Below are 16,819 nucleotides of genomic sequence, written 5' to 3'. Positions count from 1 at the left end.
GTGTGTGTGTGTGTGTGTGTGTGTGTGTGTGTGTGTGTGTGTTAGAGAGAGAGAGAGAGAGAGAGAGAGACCATCTTCTATGTGAACCATGCAAGAGGAAGCTTTGGTCCTGGACAGCATTCTAATGTCAACCACTCAGGATTTTCAAAATAACACTAGAATGAGTAACTTATTGCTCATTTGGGAATATGAAAGGATTTTTTTAATTCATCTTCATATGCTTCTTCTAAGCTGCACAGGCAGACTGTGACATTCTGGATCGTTTTAGAGTCATGTTTGCAATAGAGTCTGAGTTTGGCCTGCTGGATTTATCCACATCCAGGTTTGGAGAGATTTTTTCTAAAAGTGTTTATCATTGATTCTATTTTCTATACATTTTTCTAGGGGGAAACCTTTACAAAAAGTGAAAAAGGAGACAGAGTAAGTAGATGTTTTATCACTATCTGGTTTTCTACTTCATTGATTTCTTTCTCTCTGATTTCTAGCATGTTTACTTTGGAGTCTAATAGATTTGATAAGATAAGCTCCCTGAGCATTTTAATTTTTCCTCTGTGAATTTTGACTCTTTTATTTTGATAAATGAGAAATTTTAAACCTTGTTAACTTTTATCTTATGATGACACTTCAACATTTCATTCAGATAGTGTATATTTTCTTTAACCCATTACTATTTGTGACTGGGACGTGAACGTGATGAAAGATATAAACCAAGCATATTTAAAATACAAAATTAATATGTAAGATACAGTTTTTTTCAAAAATTTTGTTAATGATACAGATTGGATTTATCAAACAGGATGGTTTTATTGAAAGGATCAATGATAAGTCATGGAAAATAGGAAAAGCAAATTCATTATAGCTAATACTGTCCTCTTTTGTGTAATCTTAATTTTTATGTGTTTTTTGTTTCAAATATATACATACAAATACATACACCTGATAGTAGAATCTCCACGACATATCAACTTAAATTCTTTTTCTTTTTCGCCCACATGTGAAGTTTTAGTTCTCTGAGGTACAAGATGAGCTGGTGGCAAATCCTAACAATGTCAGCTAAGTAGAGATGCAGTGATTGCTAAAGGATCATGATGTTTACTGTGTCAAAAGTGACATTGGGGGAAAAACTGTTACAAAGAAGTAAGAAAAATAAGCCACTATTGTTTAGTTATTAGCAATAATTATTTTAAATCATATTTTACAATGAACCCTCCCTGACTTCATCATGTCTTCCATAATTTTCCCCTTTATTATGTGTCAGCTAGTGGACTTGCAGCATTAGAGATGCTCTTTTCCCTCTGAATTTTAGCATTACATGTGTGGTGATTATTTCATTTACAGGGAGAACCTGGAGTAACAGGATCACAGGGAATAAAGGTAATCCCCTGACATCCTTCTCTTGCATCTCCAACATGATGAGATTGTGAAAATTAAAGTAACCATTTCACTTTGCTTCCTACCCATATGTTTAGGGAGAGCCTGGAGATCCTGGCCCCCCTGGTATAACAGGAAGCCCAGGACTAAAGGTACATAAGAAATAACAGATGAATGAGGAAATTATTTTGAAGTTATAGCCATTTCTGTGTAAAACAAGGAACTCTGATGGACCACTCATTTTCGTCACAAATGTTCTCAGAGACTTTATCATGTTTCCATGGTGATTCCCCCTCACCCCTGCATTGGCTGCATTTATTACACACATGGTAACTGTGCCTTATGGATCACAATGGGATTTTTAAGCTCTTTTCAGATCATATTCACATTAGCATCTCTAAGAGCTTTAGGAGTAAAGAGCGCGAGCCGCGTCTATGACCCTGAGCTGAATTCTTAAAGTGATGATTCAGGATTCAGTTTCCTAAGCCAAAATTATGCAGCCCAGAGATGCTTGAGTTGCCCATGCAGGATTCTACAGGAGTGCCCCAAAGAAGACCAGCTCTTAGGGGGAGCTGGAGAGATTCGTGTGATGTGCCCCCAGCAGTGGGTAACACAAATTATCCAGGCCTCACCTACTGGTTAGAGAAGACTCATTCAAATAACAATATCTTGAAACTATCTTTGTAAGCCCGAAGCACATTTCAGTGTTATACAGAGGAGGCTGGATGGTGGAAAGTTGATCTTTCTGCAGATAAAGGTCACACAATGTTTTACCAATACATATTTTCAGGTAAAATCTATTTTTAGCAAAGTTAAAGTACATATCACCTTCTACTTTAGGGTCAGCAAGGACCTGAAGGCCCTATGGGACCCAGAGGACCACCAGGAGATATTGTATGTATGGTAGATACCCGTGTCTTTGATATTTGGAAATTAATGGAGACTAAAACACGATTTAAAGAACATCAACATCTGTTCATGTGACTGAGTTATACTACATTTTCTGAAGAAGTGGGTCATCTCTAAATATGACCACTAAAGCTGATCACATCTAATGTCAGGAGCTATTGAGAACATTAGTGTCCTCATATGGTCATGCGAGGTCCTTTTGAATATTAGCCTAACAAATCAGTCTTTGGAACCCAAGTTAGAATTTCCGTTATATTGTTACATCATTATACATGGCCTTTGGTTCAGTTCTCCATCCAAGAAAGACACTTCCAAAGCTTCTGTTGTTGTATTCTTGCAATAGTCTCCAAAAAGGGGCAAGTCTTTTGGCTGAAAATACTTCTATAACGCAATTGGAGAAATGTCCTCAGGTTGCATTAAACCTAACTTTACTGGGCTCACAATTCTCTCTCTCTCTCTCTCTCTCTCCCGCTATTACACACACAAGCACACACACACATACACAAAAACACATACATACCCTCACACCCTTTAAATGTACTTTTTTCTTTTTTATTGAAGTCTAGTTGATTTACAAAATTATATTAGTTTCAGGTGCACCTCATGCATAATTCAATACTTTTGTAGGTTATGCACCATTTAAAGTTGTTACAAAATGATGGCTATGTTCCCTGTGTTGTACCATATATCCTACTTGCTTATGTATTCTATATGCAGTAATATGTACTTCTTAATCCCTTATTCCATCCCCTCCCTACTCCCCTCTCCCCCACTGGTAACCATTAGTTTATTCTCTATATTTGTGAGCCTGTTATGTATTGTTATATTCATTCATTTGCTTTATTTTTTAGATTCCACATGGAATTGATAGCATACAGTATTTGTCTTTCTGTCTGACATTTCATAAAGCACAGTACCCTCTAGGGTCCATCCACATTATTGCAAATGGCAGAATTTCATTCTTTTTTTATGACTAACATTCCATGGTGTATGTATGTGACATATTCTTTATCCATTCATCTGTTGGACACTTAGATTGTTTCCATATCTTGGCAATTGTAAATAACGCTGCTAGGAACATTGGGGCGCATGTATCTTTTTTAATCACTGTTTACATTTCCTTTGAATATATAACCAGGCATAGGATTGCTGGATTACTAGGTAATTCTATTTTTAGTTTTCTGAGGAACCTAGATAATAATTTCTCTAGTGGCTTCACCAATTTACATTCCCACCAACAGGGTACCAGGGTTCCTTTTTTGCTACATCCTTTCCAGTATTTGTTATTTGTAGAATTTTTGTTGATGGCCATTCTGACAAGTATGAGGTGATACCTCATTTTGGTTTTGATTTGCATTTCCTGGTGATTAGCAATGTTGAACATCTTTTCATTCACTTGTTGGTTATCTGTGTGTCTTCTTTAGAAAAATGTCTATTCAGGTCTTCTGCCCATTTTTTTAATCAGGTTGTTTGTTTTTCTTAATATTGAGTTGTATGAGCTGTTTATATATTTTTGGTATTAACCCCTTATCAGTCATATTATTTGCAAATATTTTCTCCCATTCAGTATGTTGTCTTTTCATTTTGTCGATGGTTTCCTTTGCTCTGCAAAAGCTTTCAATTTAATTAGGCCCTGTTTGTTTATTTTTGCTTTTGTTTCCTTTGCCTTAGGAAACAGATCCAAATATATTGCTACAATTTATGTCAGAAGTGTTCTGCCTATTTTTTCTTTTTTTCTTTTTGGAGTTTTATAGTTTCAGTCTTACCTTTAGGTCTTTAGTTCAGTTGAGTTTATTTTTGCATAAGTGTGAGAAAATGTTCCAACTTATTCTTTTACATGTAGCTGTCCAGTTTTCCCAGCACTACTTACTGAAGAGATTGTCCTTTCTCCACTGCATATTCTTGCCTTCTTTGTCATAGATTAATTGACCAATAATTTGTTTATTTCTGAGCTGTCTATTCTGTTCCTTTGAGCTATGTGTCTGTTTTGGTGCCAGTACCATCCTGTTTTGATTACTGTAGCTTTGTAGTATAGTCTGAGGTCAGAGAGTGTGATATCTCCAGCTCTGTTCTTTTTTCTCAAGATTGCTTTGGCAATTTGGAATCTTTTGTGGTCTCATATAGATTTTAAGATTATTTGTCCTAGTTCTCTGAAAAATGCCTTGGGTAATGCATTAAATCTATAGATTGCTTTGGGTTGCATGGACATTTTAACAGTATTAATTCTTCCAAACCATGAACACAGGGTATCTTTCCATTTCTTTATATCTTCTTCAATTTCATGCATCAATGTCTTATAGTTTTTAGACTATAGATTTTTCACCTCATTGCTTAAGTTTATTCCTAGATATTTTATTCTTTTGCATTCAATTTTAAATGGGATTGTTCTCTTGCTTTCTCTCTTGAATAGTTCATTATTAGTTTATAGAAAAGCAACAGATTTTTGAATATTAATCTCATACCCTGCAACTTTACTGAATTCATTTATTAGGTCTAATAGTTTTTTGGTGGAGACTTTAGGGCTTTCTATATACAGTATCATGTCATCTGTAAATAGTGATAGTTTTACTTATTTCCTTCCAATATGGATGTCTTTTATTTCTTTTTATTGTCTGATTTCTGCAGCTAGGACTTCCAATACTATGTTAAATAGAAGTGGTGAGAGTGGGCACACATGTTTTCTTCTTGATTTCAGAGGAAAGGCTTTCAGCTTTGAGTATGATATTAGCTTTGAGTTTGTCATAAATGGTGTTTATGATGCTAAGATAAGTTCCCTCTGTATCAATTTGTATGAGCATTTATCATGAGTGGATGTTTAATTTTGTGAAGTGCTTTTTCTATATCTTTTGACATTATCATATGAATTTTATCCTTCCTTTTGTAAATGTGGTGTATCTCATTGATTGATTCCCAGATACTGAACCATCCTTGCATCCTCAGAATAAATACCACTTGGTCATGGTGTATGATTCCTTTTATATATGTTGAATTTGGTTTGCTAACATTTTGTTGAAGATTTTTGCATCCATATTCATCTGGGATATTGACCTGTAATTTTCTTTTTTTTTTTTTTTTAACTGTCTTTGTCTGGGTGTGGTATCAGAATAATGGTGGCCTCATAGAATGAATTTGAGAGTGTTCCCTCCTCTTCAATTTTGTGGAATCATTGAGAAAGAGGGGTATTAGCTCTTAGTTATATGCTTGGTAGAATTCATCTGCGAAGCTTCCTGTCCTGGACTTTTTCTTACTATAGTTTGTTTGTTTTTTTTTTTTAATTGCAGATTCAATTGCACTACTAGTGACCAGTCTGTTCAGATTGTCTATTACTTTCTGATTCAGTTTTGGAAGGTTTTATGTTTTTAGAAATTTGTACACTTCTAGGTTGTCCAATTTGTTGGCATATAAGTGTAGTATTCTTTTATGGTTTTTTGTATCTCTGTGGTAACTGTTGTTATTTTTCTTCTTTCATTTCTTATTTTGTTTATGTGTCCCCTCTCCTTTTTTCTTGATGAGCTCTCACTAAAAGCTTATTAATTTTATCTTTTCCAAAAACACAGCTCTTTGTTTCACTGATCTTTTCTATTGTTTGGGGGTTTTGGGTCTTTATTTTATTTATTTCCTCTCTGATCTTTGTCATTTCCTTCCTTCTGCAGACTTTCAGTCTTGTTTTTTCTTCTCTTTCTAATTTCTTTAGATGGTAGGTTATGTTGTTTATTTGAGATTTTTTCTTGTTTCTTAAGTGAGGCCTGTACCACTATAAACTTTCCCCTTAGGACTGCTTTTGCTATATCTCATTGATTTTTGGAAAGTTTGTGTTTCCATTTTCATCTGTCTTTAGGTGTTTTCTGATTTCCTCTTATTTCTTCATTTACGTATCAGTTTTTTAGCAGCACGTTGCTTAGTCTCCACGTTTTTGTGTTTATCCCATTTTTCTTCCTGTAAATGATTTCTAGTTTCATACCATTTTGGTTGGAAAAAAAATGCTTGATATAATTTATATGTTCTTATATTTGTTGAGACTTGTTTTGTGGCCTAGCATGTGATGTAGCCTGGAGAACATTCCATGTGTACTCTGTTGTTTTTGATTGAATAAATGCACTTTTCTATCCATTCCCCCATGTCAGCTTTGTGTCTCTTGGACAAACTCCCTGGCCTTCTGACATGTTAGGAGCCAAAACTTCTCCATCAATCACTTGAGCAAAATGAGAAAAATGCTTGACCATTGCTTCTTAGACACAGATCTCTATCTGGCCATGATTTGAGTACCCTCCATGCAACTGTTAGAAGAATCTCTCCTTTCCCCATCATCTCATGAGCAGTCCCATGACATCTTGCTTTAGTCTCCATTTTCCCTGACTGAGCCTTCATCTTTCAGCGCATTTGGTCACTTGGTACTTTGAGCATTCAGCTCATGGAGCAAAGTTTTTGTTGAGCACCCAAGCCATTTGATGAACTATTACACGTGTACCTAACCAAGAGATCTTACAAAAAGAGAGAAAAAGCTGGTTGCAAAGGTGAAGCCACAAGATGCCTCAGAAATGAGGTTAAGTTTTAGTGGCTAAAGTTAAAAAAGAGGAGAAAATAAAGAGAAAGAGCCTCTGCTGCTAAATCAAAGTAAAAGCATATTTTCCTATTTACCCCATTATCTTGCTGAATCATAAAGTGATGTTACCAACAGCCATTCTTTCATGCCTTTTGGCAGTAATATGGATGGGACATTTGGTTCAGTTCTCCCTTATTTAGTTTCTTTCCCATTACATCCAGATTACCTCACTTGAAACAACAAGCCACATATTTTCATTAATGTTTTTCTCTCTCCAGCAGACTAAAATCAACATATTTTCATATAGTTTATATGTTAAAATTCTGTTCTCCTGATAAATACTCACAGATAGAAATGTTATTACAATAAGAGTTCTAATTGCTCTCTCCCTTTAATTCTGAATTTTCTAGGGATTGCCAGGAGAACATGGTATCCCAGGAAAACAAGGCATTAAAGGAGAAAAGGTATAGCTTCCATTTCACTCACTTTGTATATTAAGTAGCTGGGTAGGAGGAAGAGACAGAGGATCATAAGGACATTGCGGGAGTGAAAGGACACAACAGGGCAGCTGGGATTGTGCAGGGAATAGATATTCACATAAACTATGGCATGAATGCCGTCCCTGGAGTTGCACACTGTGGTAGCCCGGGTTCTGGCACTGAAACACAATGTGTCGAAATGAACTACCTTAGAGATGAAGATCTCAGGACTTGAAAACTCTGTTTCAAGCTCAGCTAACAACTCAGGTATAGACCTAAGAAGTCTCAATCTCTCAGAACCTATTTATTGATGTCTACGTGGAAATAGTATATTAATATTGAACAATTACTTGGGAATAACTTAAAGAAAACATAAACATCATCTAAAGAACTTTATGGATAGATTTGTCCTTTTGTGCATCTATTTGTACACATACATACATTTCATGATACTGTAAACTTCCTGTAACATAGCTCACTGCAAGATCTAGGTGCACTTAAGATAACAGAACAATGTCTGCGTGGATTGCACACTCAGTACATATTGTGGAATGAATGAGTGAATGGGTGAGAGAATGCAGTGTGACTGGCTATGATGACAACTTAAAACAATGGAAATTACTGCCACCACAACTCCCACCATGAACCTGAGCAATGAAGTGAGAATCTTACCTTGTTTCCTCAGGGAGACCCGGGTGGGATTATAGGCCCTCCTGGACTTCCAGGTCCAAAAGGTGAGGCTGGTCCTCCAGGAAAAAGCCTGCCAGGGGAACCAGTAAGTACCAGCCCTTTTATTAATATTTCCTTTAAAAGTTGATTAATCACTGTTTGTGTGCGTCCAGTTTCAGGTCACAGGTATAGGAATAAGTTTAGGTCTGCAGAAAAAGAAATATCATCTTATTCTTTAGATCAGAGGTCTAATCTTTTTGGAAATTTGATGCAAGCAAAAGGCTCTCATCTAAAGAAAATGCACATACAGACACCGTTTTACATACAATTTTGGAAGGTTCATAGGCCTCCCTGAATCCTCTAGTGAATTCTTTAGGGATCTACGAAGGCTCGTAAGGTATGCTAGTTTAAAACCATAAACCTTCCTTGGACAATACCTTAAAACAGAAGAACTACCTGAAATTTCCCTTCTAGATGTTCTGCATATATGGCCATAGGTGATCATCTGTAAAAAAAATGCCCTTGTAGCCTGGGTTAATCCCAGGACATAGAAAACTGAATAACTGCAAAATCTAACCTATATGCCGATTTCATATGCCTTTTTTTCTCATCCCCTTTGACCTTTTATATCAATAATGATAAATAGTTCTCAATATCAGGTGCCTCATTTTAAAGATGAAAACATCTCAAAGTAACTATACAAAATCTATAGCCTGGTGAAATTTGTATTCCTTATTCCTTATTCTTTTACAGAAGAAAGGTTCATTCAAAAAAGATGAAGAGCAATGAAATATTTTTGAGTTATAACTTCTAAGATGTAATTAAACGTTTTAGAAAAAGAATTGTATTCACATTCTTTTCTCTTTTTCTTTTTCTTTTTTTTTATTTTTTATTTTTTTAGGGATTAGATGGAAATCCTGGAGCGCCTGGTCCACGAGGGCCAAAGGTAACATCATCAATAATTTTTAGAGGATTAATAATTAAGAAAATATAACTGGAAAATTCATGAGCCTCACACTAACAGAAGCATCTTGTTGCACAGGGAGAAAGAGGACTGCCAGGTGTCCATGGCTCACCAGGTGACATAGGCCCCCCAGGGATAGGAATCCCTGGCCAAACTGTAAGTGAAATTCAGTCAAGTTTTTGAAACCCTGTTGACCCAATACTGTGAAATAAAACCCAGTGACAAATTTGAATAAGGAGAAAAGAGTGAAATGGTCAGAGGAGGAAATACAAAATGCACTCGTCAGAGGGCAAGGATTAATGACATTGTGGTTGCACTCTAAGCACAGAAGGTACCCACTGTTTATTGACTTACAGATGCTAGTCACACACACACACTGGTTTTGAATTAGAAGAAGTTATTTAACCTTTTATTCTTCCATTCTATATATTAAAAAGTACAAGTGGGGACTTCCCTGGTGGCGCAGTGGTTAAGAATCCACCTGCCAATGCAGAGGACATGGGTTCAATCCCTGGTCCCGAAGATCCTACATGCCACGGAGCCACTAAGCTCCTGTGCCACAACTACTGAGCCTGCCCTCTAGAGCCCATGTGCCACAATTACTGAGCCTGTGTGCTACAACTACTGAAGCCCATGTGCCTAGAGCCTGTGCTCCACAACAAGAGAAGCCCCTGCTCGCCACAACAAGAGAAAGCCCGTGCACAGCAATAAAGACCCAATACAGACAAAAATAAATAAATAAATAAATCTTTTTAAAAAAAAGTACAAGTGCATGTTTGTAAAATTATGAGAATTGTGTATTACTATTTGTTTTTAGTTAAAATAAAATGAAAAGTTAATTTCAAAGTGAATGGAGTATATATAAATGAGATATCAATAATCTCTATGTAATATCTTAGAGAGGAGAGAATAGAAATTGTTTCTGATAGTTAAGACAAATAATAGGCAGTTTGTTGACATTTTAGCTATGAGGGTAATAATGATGTGTGCAGGCTTGTGGACTAAATAGCAGTAAGGGAGAAAACTTTTTGTTTACTATGAAAAACATGAAAGATTTTGGGACAAGAAAAGTAAAATAGATGGTTATTCTAATGACATTTAATTTGGGAATTGGCCTTGAAATGAAATTATTGTGAGAGGTAAAAGAAGGTGTAAATAGTGAATGGTTATATTGTACGTGACTGGTGTTTGATTTTCCAGGGCTAGAATATAAAGGCCACTGGAGATGGGAGATTAAACAAAGTAAAAAAGTAGGTCAGGAAATTATTAGGGGAATGAAGGAGGTTGAAGCGAAAACATAAACCAACAAACCAAAAATAACTTAAGCACACAGTGTAAATAGAAAGGAAGCAAAAAAGTAGCTTTGACAATATGAATATTTATCTAAAAGTAAGAAGGGAAAAGACAGCGAGCAGGTAGTGAGGTCAGGTTCTGAGACCACAGCTCTTTATTCACCCAGGTGGTCAGTCAGTTCCTCATCCAGGGGTCCACAGTCATGCGATAGGGATGGGTCTGTCACCTTCAGGTTCGCTGATAATCTCCAGCCTCATTTCAGTTACCCCAAAGTCCAGTTTTGTAACATAGAAAAGAATAACTGGTGGAAGTTTTGCTTCCTACTCCCGTCACTGAACACAGGTTCTGACAATTTCTTCAGGGCAATGACTCACAATAAAAAGCAGGAAGGGGGGATCCCCTGGCAGTCCAGTGGTTAGGGCTCTGTGCTTCCACCACAGGGAGCACGGGTTCGATCTCTGGTGGGGAACTAGGGATGCCGCATGGTGTGGCCAAAAAAGGAAAGGAGAGGAGAGGAGAGGAGAGGAGAGGGGAGGAGAGGAGAGGGGAGGAGAGGGGAGGAGAGGGGAGGAGAAGGAGGGGGAGGGGGAAGGGAAGGAAAGGAAGCCCTGCAGTGGTTACCCTGTGGGCGGTCAGTGTCTAACAGACATAACTTGGGTGGGTTGTTTGTGCGCCCATGAACATGTAGGGATGAATGGCAGGACAGAGTGGGACATCCCAGGCATCTGAGCACAGTCACGGTGGTGCCTCCAGCACTGCATCTGGTCAGGTGTTTACCTGCTACCCAGAATTCTTAGCCAACTTTGCAGAGAGTTTTCAGAGTGTGCAGAGTGGCAAGCCCTGTTGCTCCACTAAGTAAATTACAGTACTTGGCCCTTTATCCCACTTGGATAATTTATGGAATTCCCAGCAGAATTCTGATCATTGACTCTCCTTCTACTCAGGGCTCCCAAGGACCAGCTGGAGAGCCAGGGATTCAGGTAAGCTACTTAACCAAGTTATCTGTCACAGCAAATCCATCGTGCTGACCAGGAGGAAATTACTAAAAGACTATCCTTATATGTAACTATTTTCCCCCTTTTCCAGGGTCCTCGAGGTCTCCCTGGGTTGCCAGGAACTCCAGGGACTCCAGGGAATGATGTAAGGGCAGTTTTTACCTACTTCCCCTCTCCCCCGCACCTGTTTTAATCTAAACCTGTGCTAAGGTGCAAAGATTTGAACACAATGCTTCTGTTTTCAGGGAGCACCAGGAAGGGATGGAAAGCCAGGTCTGCCAGGCCCACCAGGTGACCCGGTGAGTTGACAGACTGTACCTGATTTATGTATCTTTATTGCACCCAGAAACCAAACAGCCTACCAAGCAAGTTTTGCTGTCCAAACTAATTAGAATGTTCAGTGACTGCTTTGTGATTTTGTTTATCCCCATTATTTTGTAGAGGGGAAAAAAATTCAAGCTACATCAGCATTTTTGTGTATGTGATGAATACTTATTTCCTGAGGATATAATTCAGTTGTACAGCTTTGCCCCAAGTTGAACCTTGGTGTATAATGTCTCAATCCCATGGAAAATTGAGTTAAAATACATAGCCACAGAGTCTATTCTTTCTAATGCTAGTGGCTAAATGAAATTCATTTTCTTAAATGAAAGTTTGCAGGTAAGTTTCCCACAATGTGCTACATATCTATTGATTCTGTGGCTTTAAAAATGCTGAAATGGTTAAATTACAAAACTGGCTTGAGTAGGCTTTTCAAAATGGGCTCGGGCACTAAATGTGTGTTCCAGAGTTTTCTTTGAGGTTAGACCTTGCTTTGAGTGACAGTGAAATCCCTTTAAATAGCCTCTGAATCGGCAGTTATAATTTAAGAAACCATATGGTCCATGAAATTGTATTAAGAATTTTGTATAATAAAATCCAAATCTGGCCCCTCAGTTCTAAGTCCCACAAATCTTCTGCCTCCCACACTGTTCGGGCCTCATGTGCCTTTATGAGCTACACACAGAAGCATATCTTGGCCTTTAACTCCCTCACTGAGCGAATCATAGGTGTATTGACTGGGAATCTTTAAAGCGTTACTGGGGTTCACAGTGCCTCTCTGAAAGGACACTTTAAGCACTGCCCAAGTTCCTCAGTATCTGTCTTGCCCATCACTTAAGCCACCTGTACGCTCTTTTGAATTCCAATGAGAAACAGCTTTAAGGCAAACTCATCCTGTACTTCCCATATTTCTCAACAGCCTGGTGATCTGCTTGGCAGAGGTGTGGTTTCCTCGTAATAAATGATTTACCTTTATGTATAATTTGAAACCAATAATATGTTAGGGTTGACATGAAGGTTGCCATGTCATGAAAATATGAAACAGAGAACTGGAATCGAAACAATGACATACGTGTGTGTGCATGATCATGGTAGAGGAGTTGTGAACATTTCTCAGAGATAGTTATGAGTTCTGGTAGCGTGCTGTGTCTGTTTCTGATAAGAAACATCATGTTAGCCAACCATCCTGATGGTGAGGCCCTTAGAAGCCCTGTGATGACAAATCTCAACTGGCCCAGCATTTTGAGGGAAGATATCTACATTTACTGTATGTTTGAATTGCACTGTGTGCCTGTATATGTATAAACACGTGTATTGGGGTTTTCTCCTCCTTATCCACAGATTGCACTTCCTCTCTTGGGAGACATCGGGGCCTTGTTCAAGGTACTCTGTTGCTGTGTAAGAACTTATGTGTTAATTTCCAGGAAAAATCAAAAAGAAATCTACCAGAGTTTGAGTTAATTGCTTAGCCTGAACTAAAATTCAATTTCCTGATGCCAGAACATCTCTTGGATAGAAAAAGGGACACACATCTGCATGTGTCTTGTGCCACTTATACTAATCACCCCACCACGCCCCCCCACCCTCTTCTTTTCCAGCCTTTCATTTTGGGTGTGGAGGGGCGGGGGCCGGGCACACGGGGGAGGAGGTGGTAGTCTGAGATGAGCTGCGGGAGAGGAACGGTGTCTTTAACACTTTGAGCAATAATCTGGAGCAAGCAATCTTGAGTAAAAATCTGGAGCAGCAGCTTTTTGTTAAAGGTGTGCACCCACCCAGGTTTTGGACCCGCCCGGGCTCCCCACTGTGAAACCCAGTCCTTCTCTCGATATCTGCCCTGTCCAGCCCAGGATGAAAAACTGAGCTGCTCAGTAAACAGCTAGCTTCCAAGGCTGAGTCTTTATGTCATGGGATTTTACAAAGTGAGTTACAAAATTGCAGAGCTGACAATTGCCCTCGCACCTGCGACTCTGTTAACTAAAAATGATCTCTACCTATTATCCACCTCATAAGGGATTAATCTTGCTACCATTTTTTCTCTAATACTTCCCTCTGTTTTATTTGTAAAACAGATGGGGGAGGTTGGTATGGGACACCTGTAGGATTTGTATCATATCGGCATGTTTTTTGTGGAATGCTACGATTGAAGCCAAACCCAAATGAAAGTCTGTCCCTTTACATTCCACTCAAACCTCATGTGTCCTATCTGTCAATGTATGAATGGACAGTATATTTGTACTCACACATGGGCCATGTGTGTGTATATGTGATTTATTTTATATTCCTAGCATTTTGCTCAATGCTTCCCATACAACTTACTTAATAATAAGCTGGCAGGAATATTTGTTGAATTGAATTCACAATTCAATTCAATTCACAATTCAATTGAATTCACAATTCAACAAATCATTGAATATATGAATATAAATGTAAATGTGAATATAAATATAAAAATGTACAGGGTTTTTTTAAGACTTTCAAAAGCCAGCATTTTGTCATAAATCAGAAAATAGTACTTATGGGAACTTCAGGTGGATCTTATGTTTATTGAGTTACAATTACATGCCAGGCAACGCACTGCTTTACTTACATCATCTCATTTAATATACATAAAAATCCTATGAGAGACCTAAATTCTGAGGCTTTAAGTACCTTGCTCAGAGTCACATAGCCAGTAAGTGTGACATTAGCACAGGAGTGCAGGTCCTCAGACAGGCAGTCTCATATTCTTTACAAGGGCAGCGGTGTTGGAAATGGCAGGATTGTAGGAGTCGTATCATTCTGGAACAGGTGGGGTTCTTTAAGGATCAAAAAAATGACTGACTCTCCTGGTAGAATGTGGGGCAGCTCCCAGTACAGACAAAAAGACTGTAAACAGGGCCCGACAGGGGAAAGAACCAGGGCTCCGATGGCCTCAGACATGGAAGTAGCTGACAGTTTCACCAGGGCAGCATCCCCCTAATAAATGCCCTCTGCCATGGTCCAGACCCAGCATCACCTCACGGAGGTTCTGAGTCCCAGGGGAGCCAATTGGCAAGTGGTGGGCAGGACCCTTAACTGACAGTCCCAACAAGCTGTATTCAATAGAAGGAGGAAGTGTATAGTTCCCCAAAGCATATGGGAATTTTAATCCTAATCCTGTCACCCAATACATTAACTGTTCCTCTCTGTCTTAAGTCTGTAGCAGACTTGATCATCCTGCTTTCTGTTTTCAAAAACTCTGTTTGATTAAAGTGTTGAAAAGAACTGACATATTTCCCGTCCCAAATGATGTATATCTTCAAAGACCTTCCTCCAGGTTAATCTGGTATCAGTCCCTCTTTGAACGAGATTGCATGTTAGCTAATAACTGATGCATCTTTATTCTCTCCATGAGAAAATCTTAAGATATTTTTTCAGTTTGAAATGACTCTAGAAAATCCTACTGACTTGTAATTATTTCCATTTTTTATGTTTTACTAAAACAATCATGAAACTACCACAACATTGTAAATCAACTATACTTCAATAAAAAAAATCAATTGAATAATCCATCCTGAAATGTTACTTATATACAAAACAGAAGTAGATCCACAGGCATGGAAAACAAACTCATGATTACCTAAGGGGAAAGGCGGGAGAGGGATAAATTAGAAGTTTGGGATCAACATACAAACACTATGATATATACAATAGATAACCAACAAAGATCTACTGTGTAGCATAGGGAACTATGCTCAATATTCTGTAATAACCTATAAGGGAAAAGAGTCTGAAAAGAAGATATATATGTGTGTATAACTGAATCACTTTGCCATCTACCTGAAATTAACTCAACATTGTAAATCAACCATGCTTCAATAAAAAAAAATCAATTGAATAATCCATTCTAAAATATTACTATATATTGATATGCCACGTTATTATGTCTACAGATACAGGAATTCATCTTCTTTATACTTTTTGAGATTTGGAAAGCTTTTTGGTTCTCCGAAGTCCTCAAGCATCTCTCTACCTTCATAGTTTTTCAGATTTAATAGGGGTGGTTCTACAATTATGTACATATTTCCTAACTCCCTTAATAGCACATTAGCTCCTTTGTGGTAAAATTAGTTTGGGAAACATTGCCCACTCTAGCTCCTTCTCATGTATTCCAGCTCTAAGAAGGACCACCGTAAAGAAAACTGTTCTGACCCACTAGTTTTTAGGCAAATTGCCTCAGAACCTTTTCAATATCATACAAAATTAGTCTTCCATGGAGCACATTTTTGGAAATCAAACTTGTGCTGATATACACTAGGTCAAAAATATTGAACTTGAGTAATCATAGGCTTTCTTACCAACTTCCCATCAATGGCAAGCTTCAGTTCCATATTCATGGCTAAAGATTCTTCCCTTTGGTGAAAAGGATGGAAGAATAGAGGCTTATGCTGTCCTACCTTTGGTCAGTTGTTCAATTTAAACTGTCTTCCCCACTCAGTGGTCCCTACTTTATGCCTTTCCTGATCAGAAGCCTCTGTAGGGCTTTATGTGATAAGAAGTTTCTCTTTTGAGCCCAGACACCTAAATTCAAGCCCTTTCAGATCAGCTAAAGATTACAGAGAAGGCAATGGAAAGGTGATTCCACTTAGATTTCCTATCCGCACTTGGATTTGACTTAGAAGTCAAGTCCAAGTCCCTCATCATTATCTCCCACATGAGTGCTCCCATTAACAAATAAAATGTTAGCAAGGTGAGTATAGGATTCTCCAACTGATTGGGCTCTCAGAAGGAGAAATCCTTTCTTCACAGCTTTTTCTTTCTTTCTTTCTTCTTTAATGATTTTTGCTATTTGTTGTATGAGCTCTGTAATCTTGGTAGCTATTACAAACTTTATTGCTACCTCCCCTTTTAAATGTGCTGCTAAGCAATTGAAACTCTGTGTTCTTGACTTATGAGTTTGCCTTTTGAAATAGTTCTTGCCTCCCAAAAAGTAGTCTTTCAAATTGAATAAGTTTCTGAAAGTAGAGTGACACAGCAATGGCTATCACTCAGCTCTCACCAGTTCAAATAGAAGTTCAAATCCAATCAGAGTTCACTTTTGTAGAATACTTTGATGACACTCTCAGTGACCTTATCTTTATCCTCATTAGAACTTCTGTGGCAACTGCCAATCCAGTGTCCCTGGGCTGAAAAGCAACAAAGGAGAAGCAGCAGGTGCTGGTGGGCCTGGAAAGGTTGATTCTGTAGCCCAGAAGGTAAGAAGGGGGCTGAGTGTTGGTGGACCTTGGAGGTGACACAGGGTGCCTTCTCTCAGCTG

At 38.1% G+C, this 16,819-nt stretch overlaps 1 protein-coding gene across 1 annotated transcript in view; it reads left to right on the top strand.

Annotated features, from left to right (window-relative positions):
* Window positions 1–16,819, top strand: part of COL19A1 (collagen type XIX alpha 1 chain) — a 375,262-nt gene that overhangs the window by 304,415 nt on the left and 54,028 nt on the right. The window contains exons 19-31 of the mRNA XM_057737773.1: window positions 385–420; window positions 1,339–1,374; window positions 1,470–1,523; window positions 2,212–2,265; window positions 7,234–7,287; window positions 7,988–8,077; window positions 8,873–8,917; window positions 9,014–9,091; window positions 11,173–11,208; window positions 11,315–11,368; window positions 11,469–11,522; window positions 12,886–12,927; window positions 16,653–16,757. Of these exons, the coding sequence (XP_057593756.1) occupies window positions 385–420; window positions 1,339–1,374; window positions 1,470–1,523; window positions 2,212–2,265; window positions 7,234–7,287; window positions 7,988–8,077; window positions 8,873–8,917; window positions 9,014–9,091; window positions 11,173–11,208; window positions 11,315–11,368; window positions 11,469–11,522; window positions 12,886–12,927; window positions 16,653–16,757 (738 nt within the window). The remainder of the gene's footprint in view (window positions 1–384; window positions 421–1,338; window positions 1,375–1,469; window positions 1,524–2,211; window positions 2,266–7,233; window positions 7,288–7,987; window positions 8,078–8,872; window positions 8,918–9,013; window positions 9,092–11,172; window positions 11,209–11,314; window positions 11,369–11,468; window positions 11,523–12,885; window positions 12,928–16,652; window positions 16,758–16,819) is intronic.

The sequence above is a fragment of the Hippopotamus amphibius genome, chromosome 6, assembly GCF_030028045.1.
Source record: "Hippopotamus amphibius kiboko isolate mHipAmp2 chromosome 6, mHipAmp2.hap2, whole genome shotgun sequence".
Taxonomy (NCBI): Eukaryota; Metazoa; Chordata; class Mammalia; order Artiodactyla; family Hippopotamidae; genus Hippopotamus; species Hippopotamus amphibius.
This window is presented reverse-complemented; position numbering and strand designations above follow the sequence as displayed.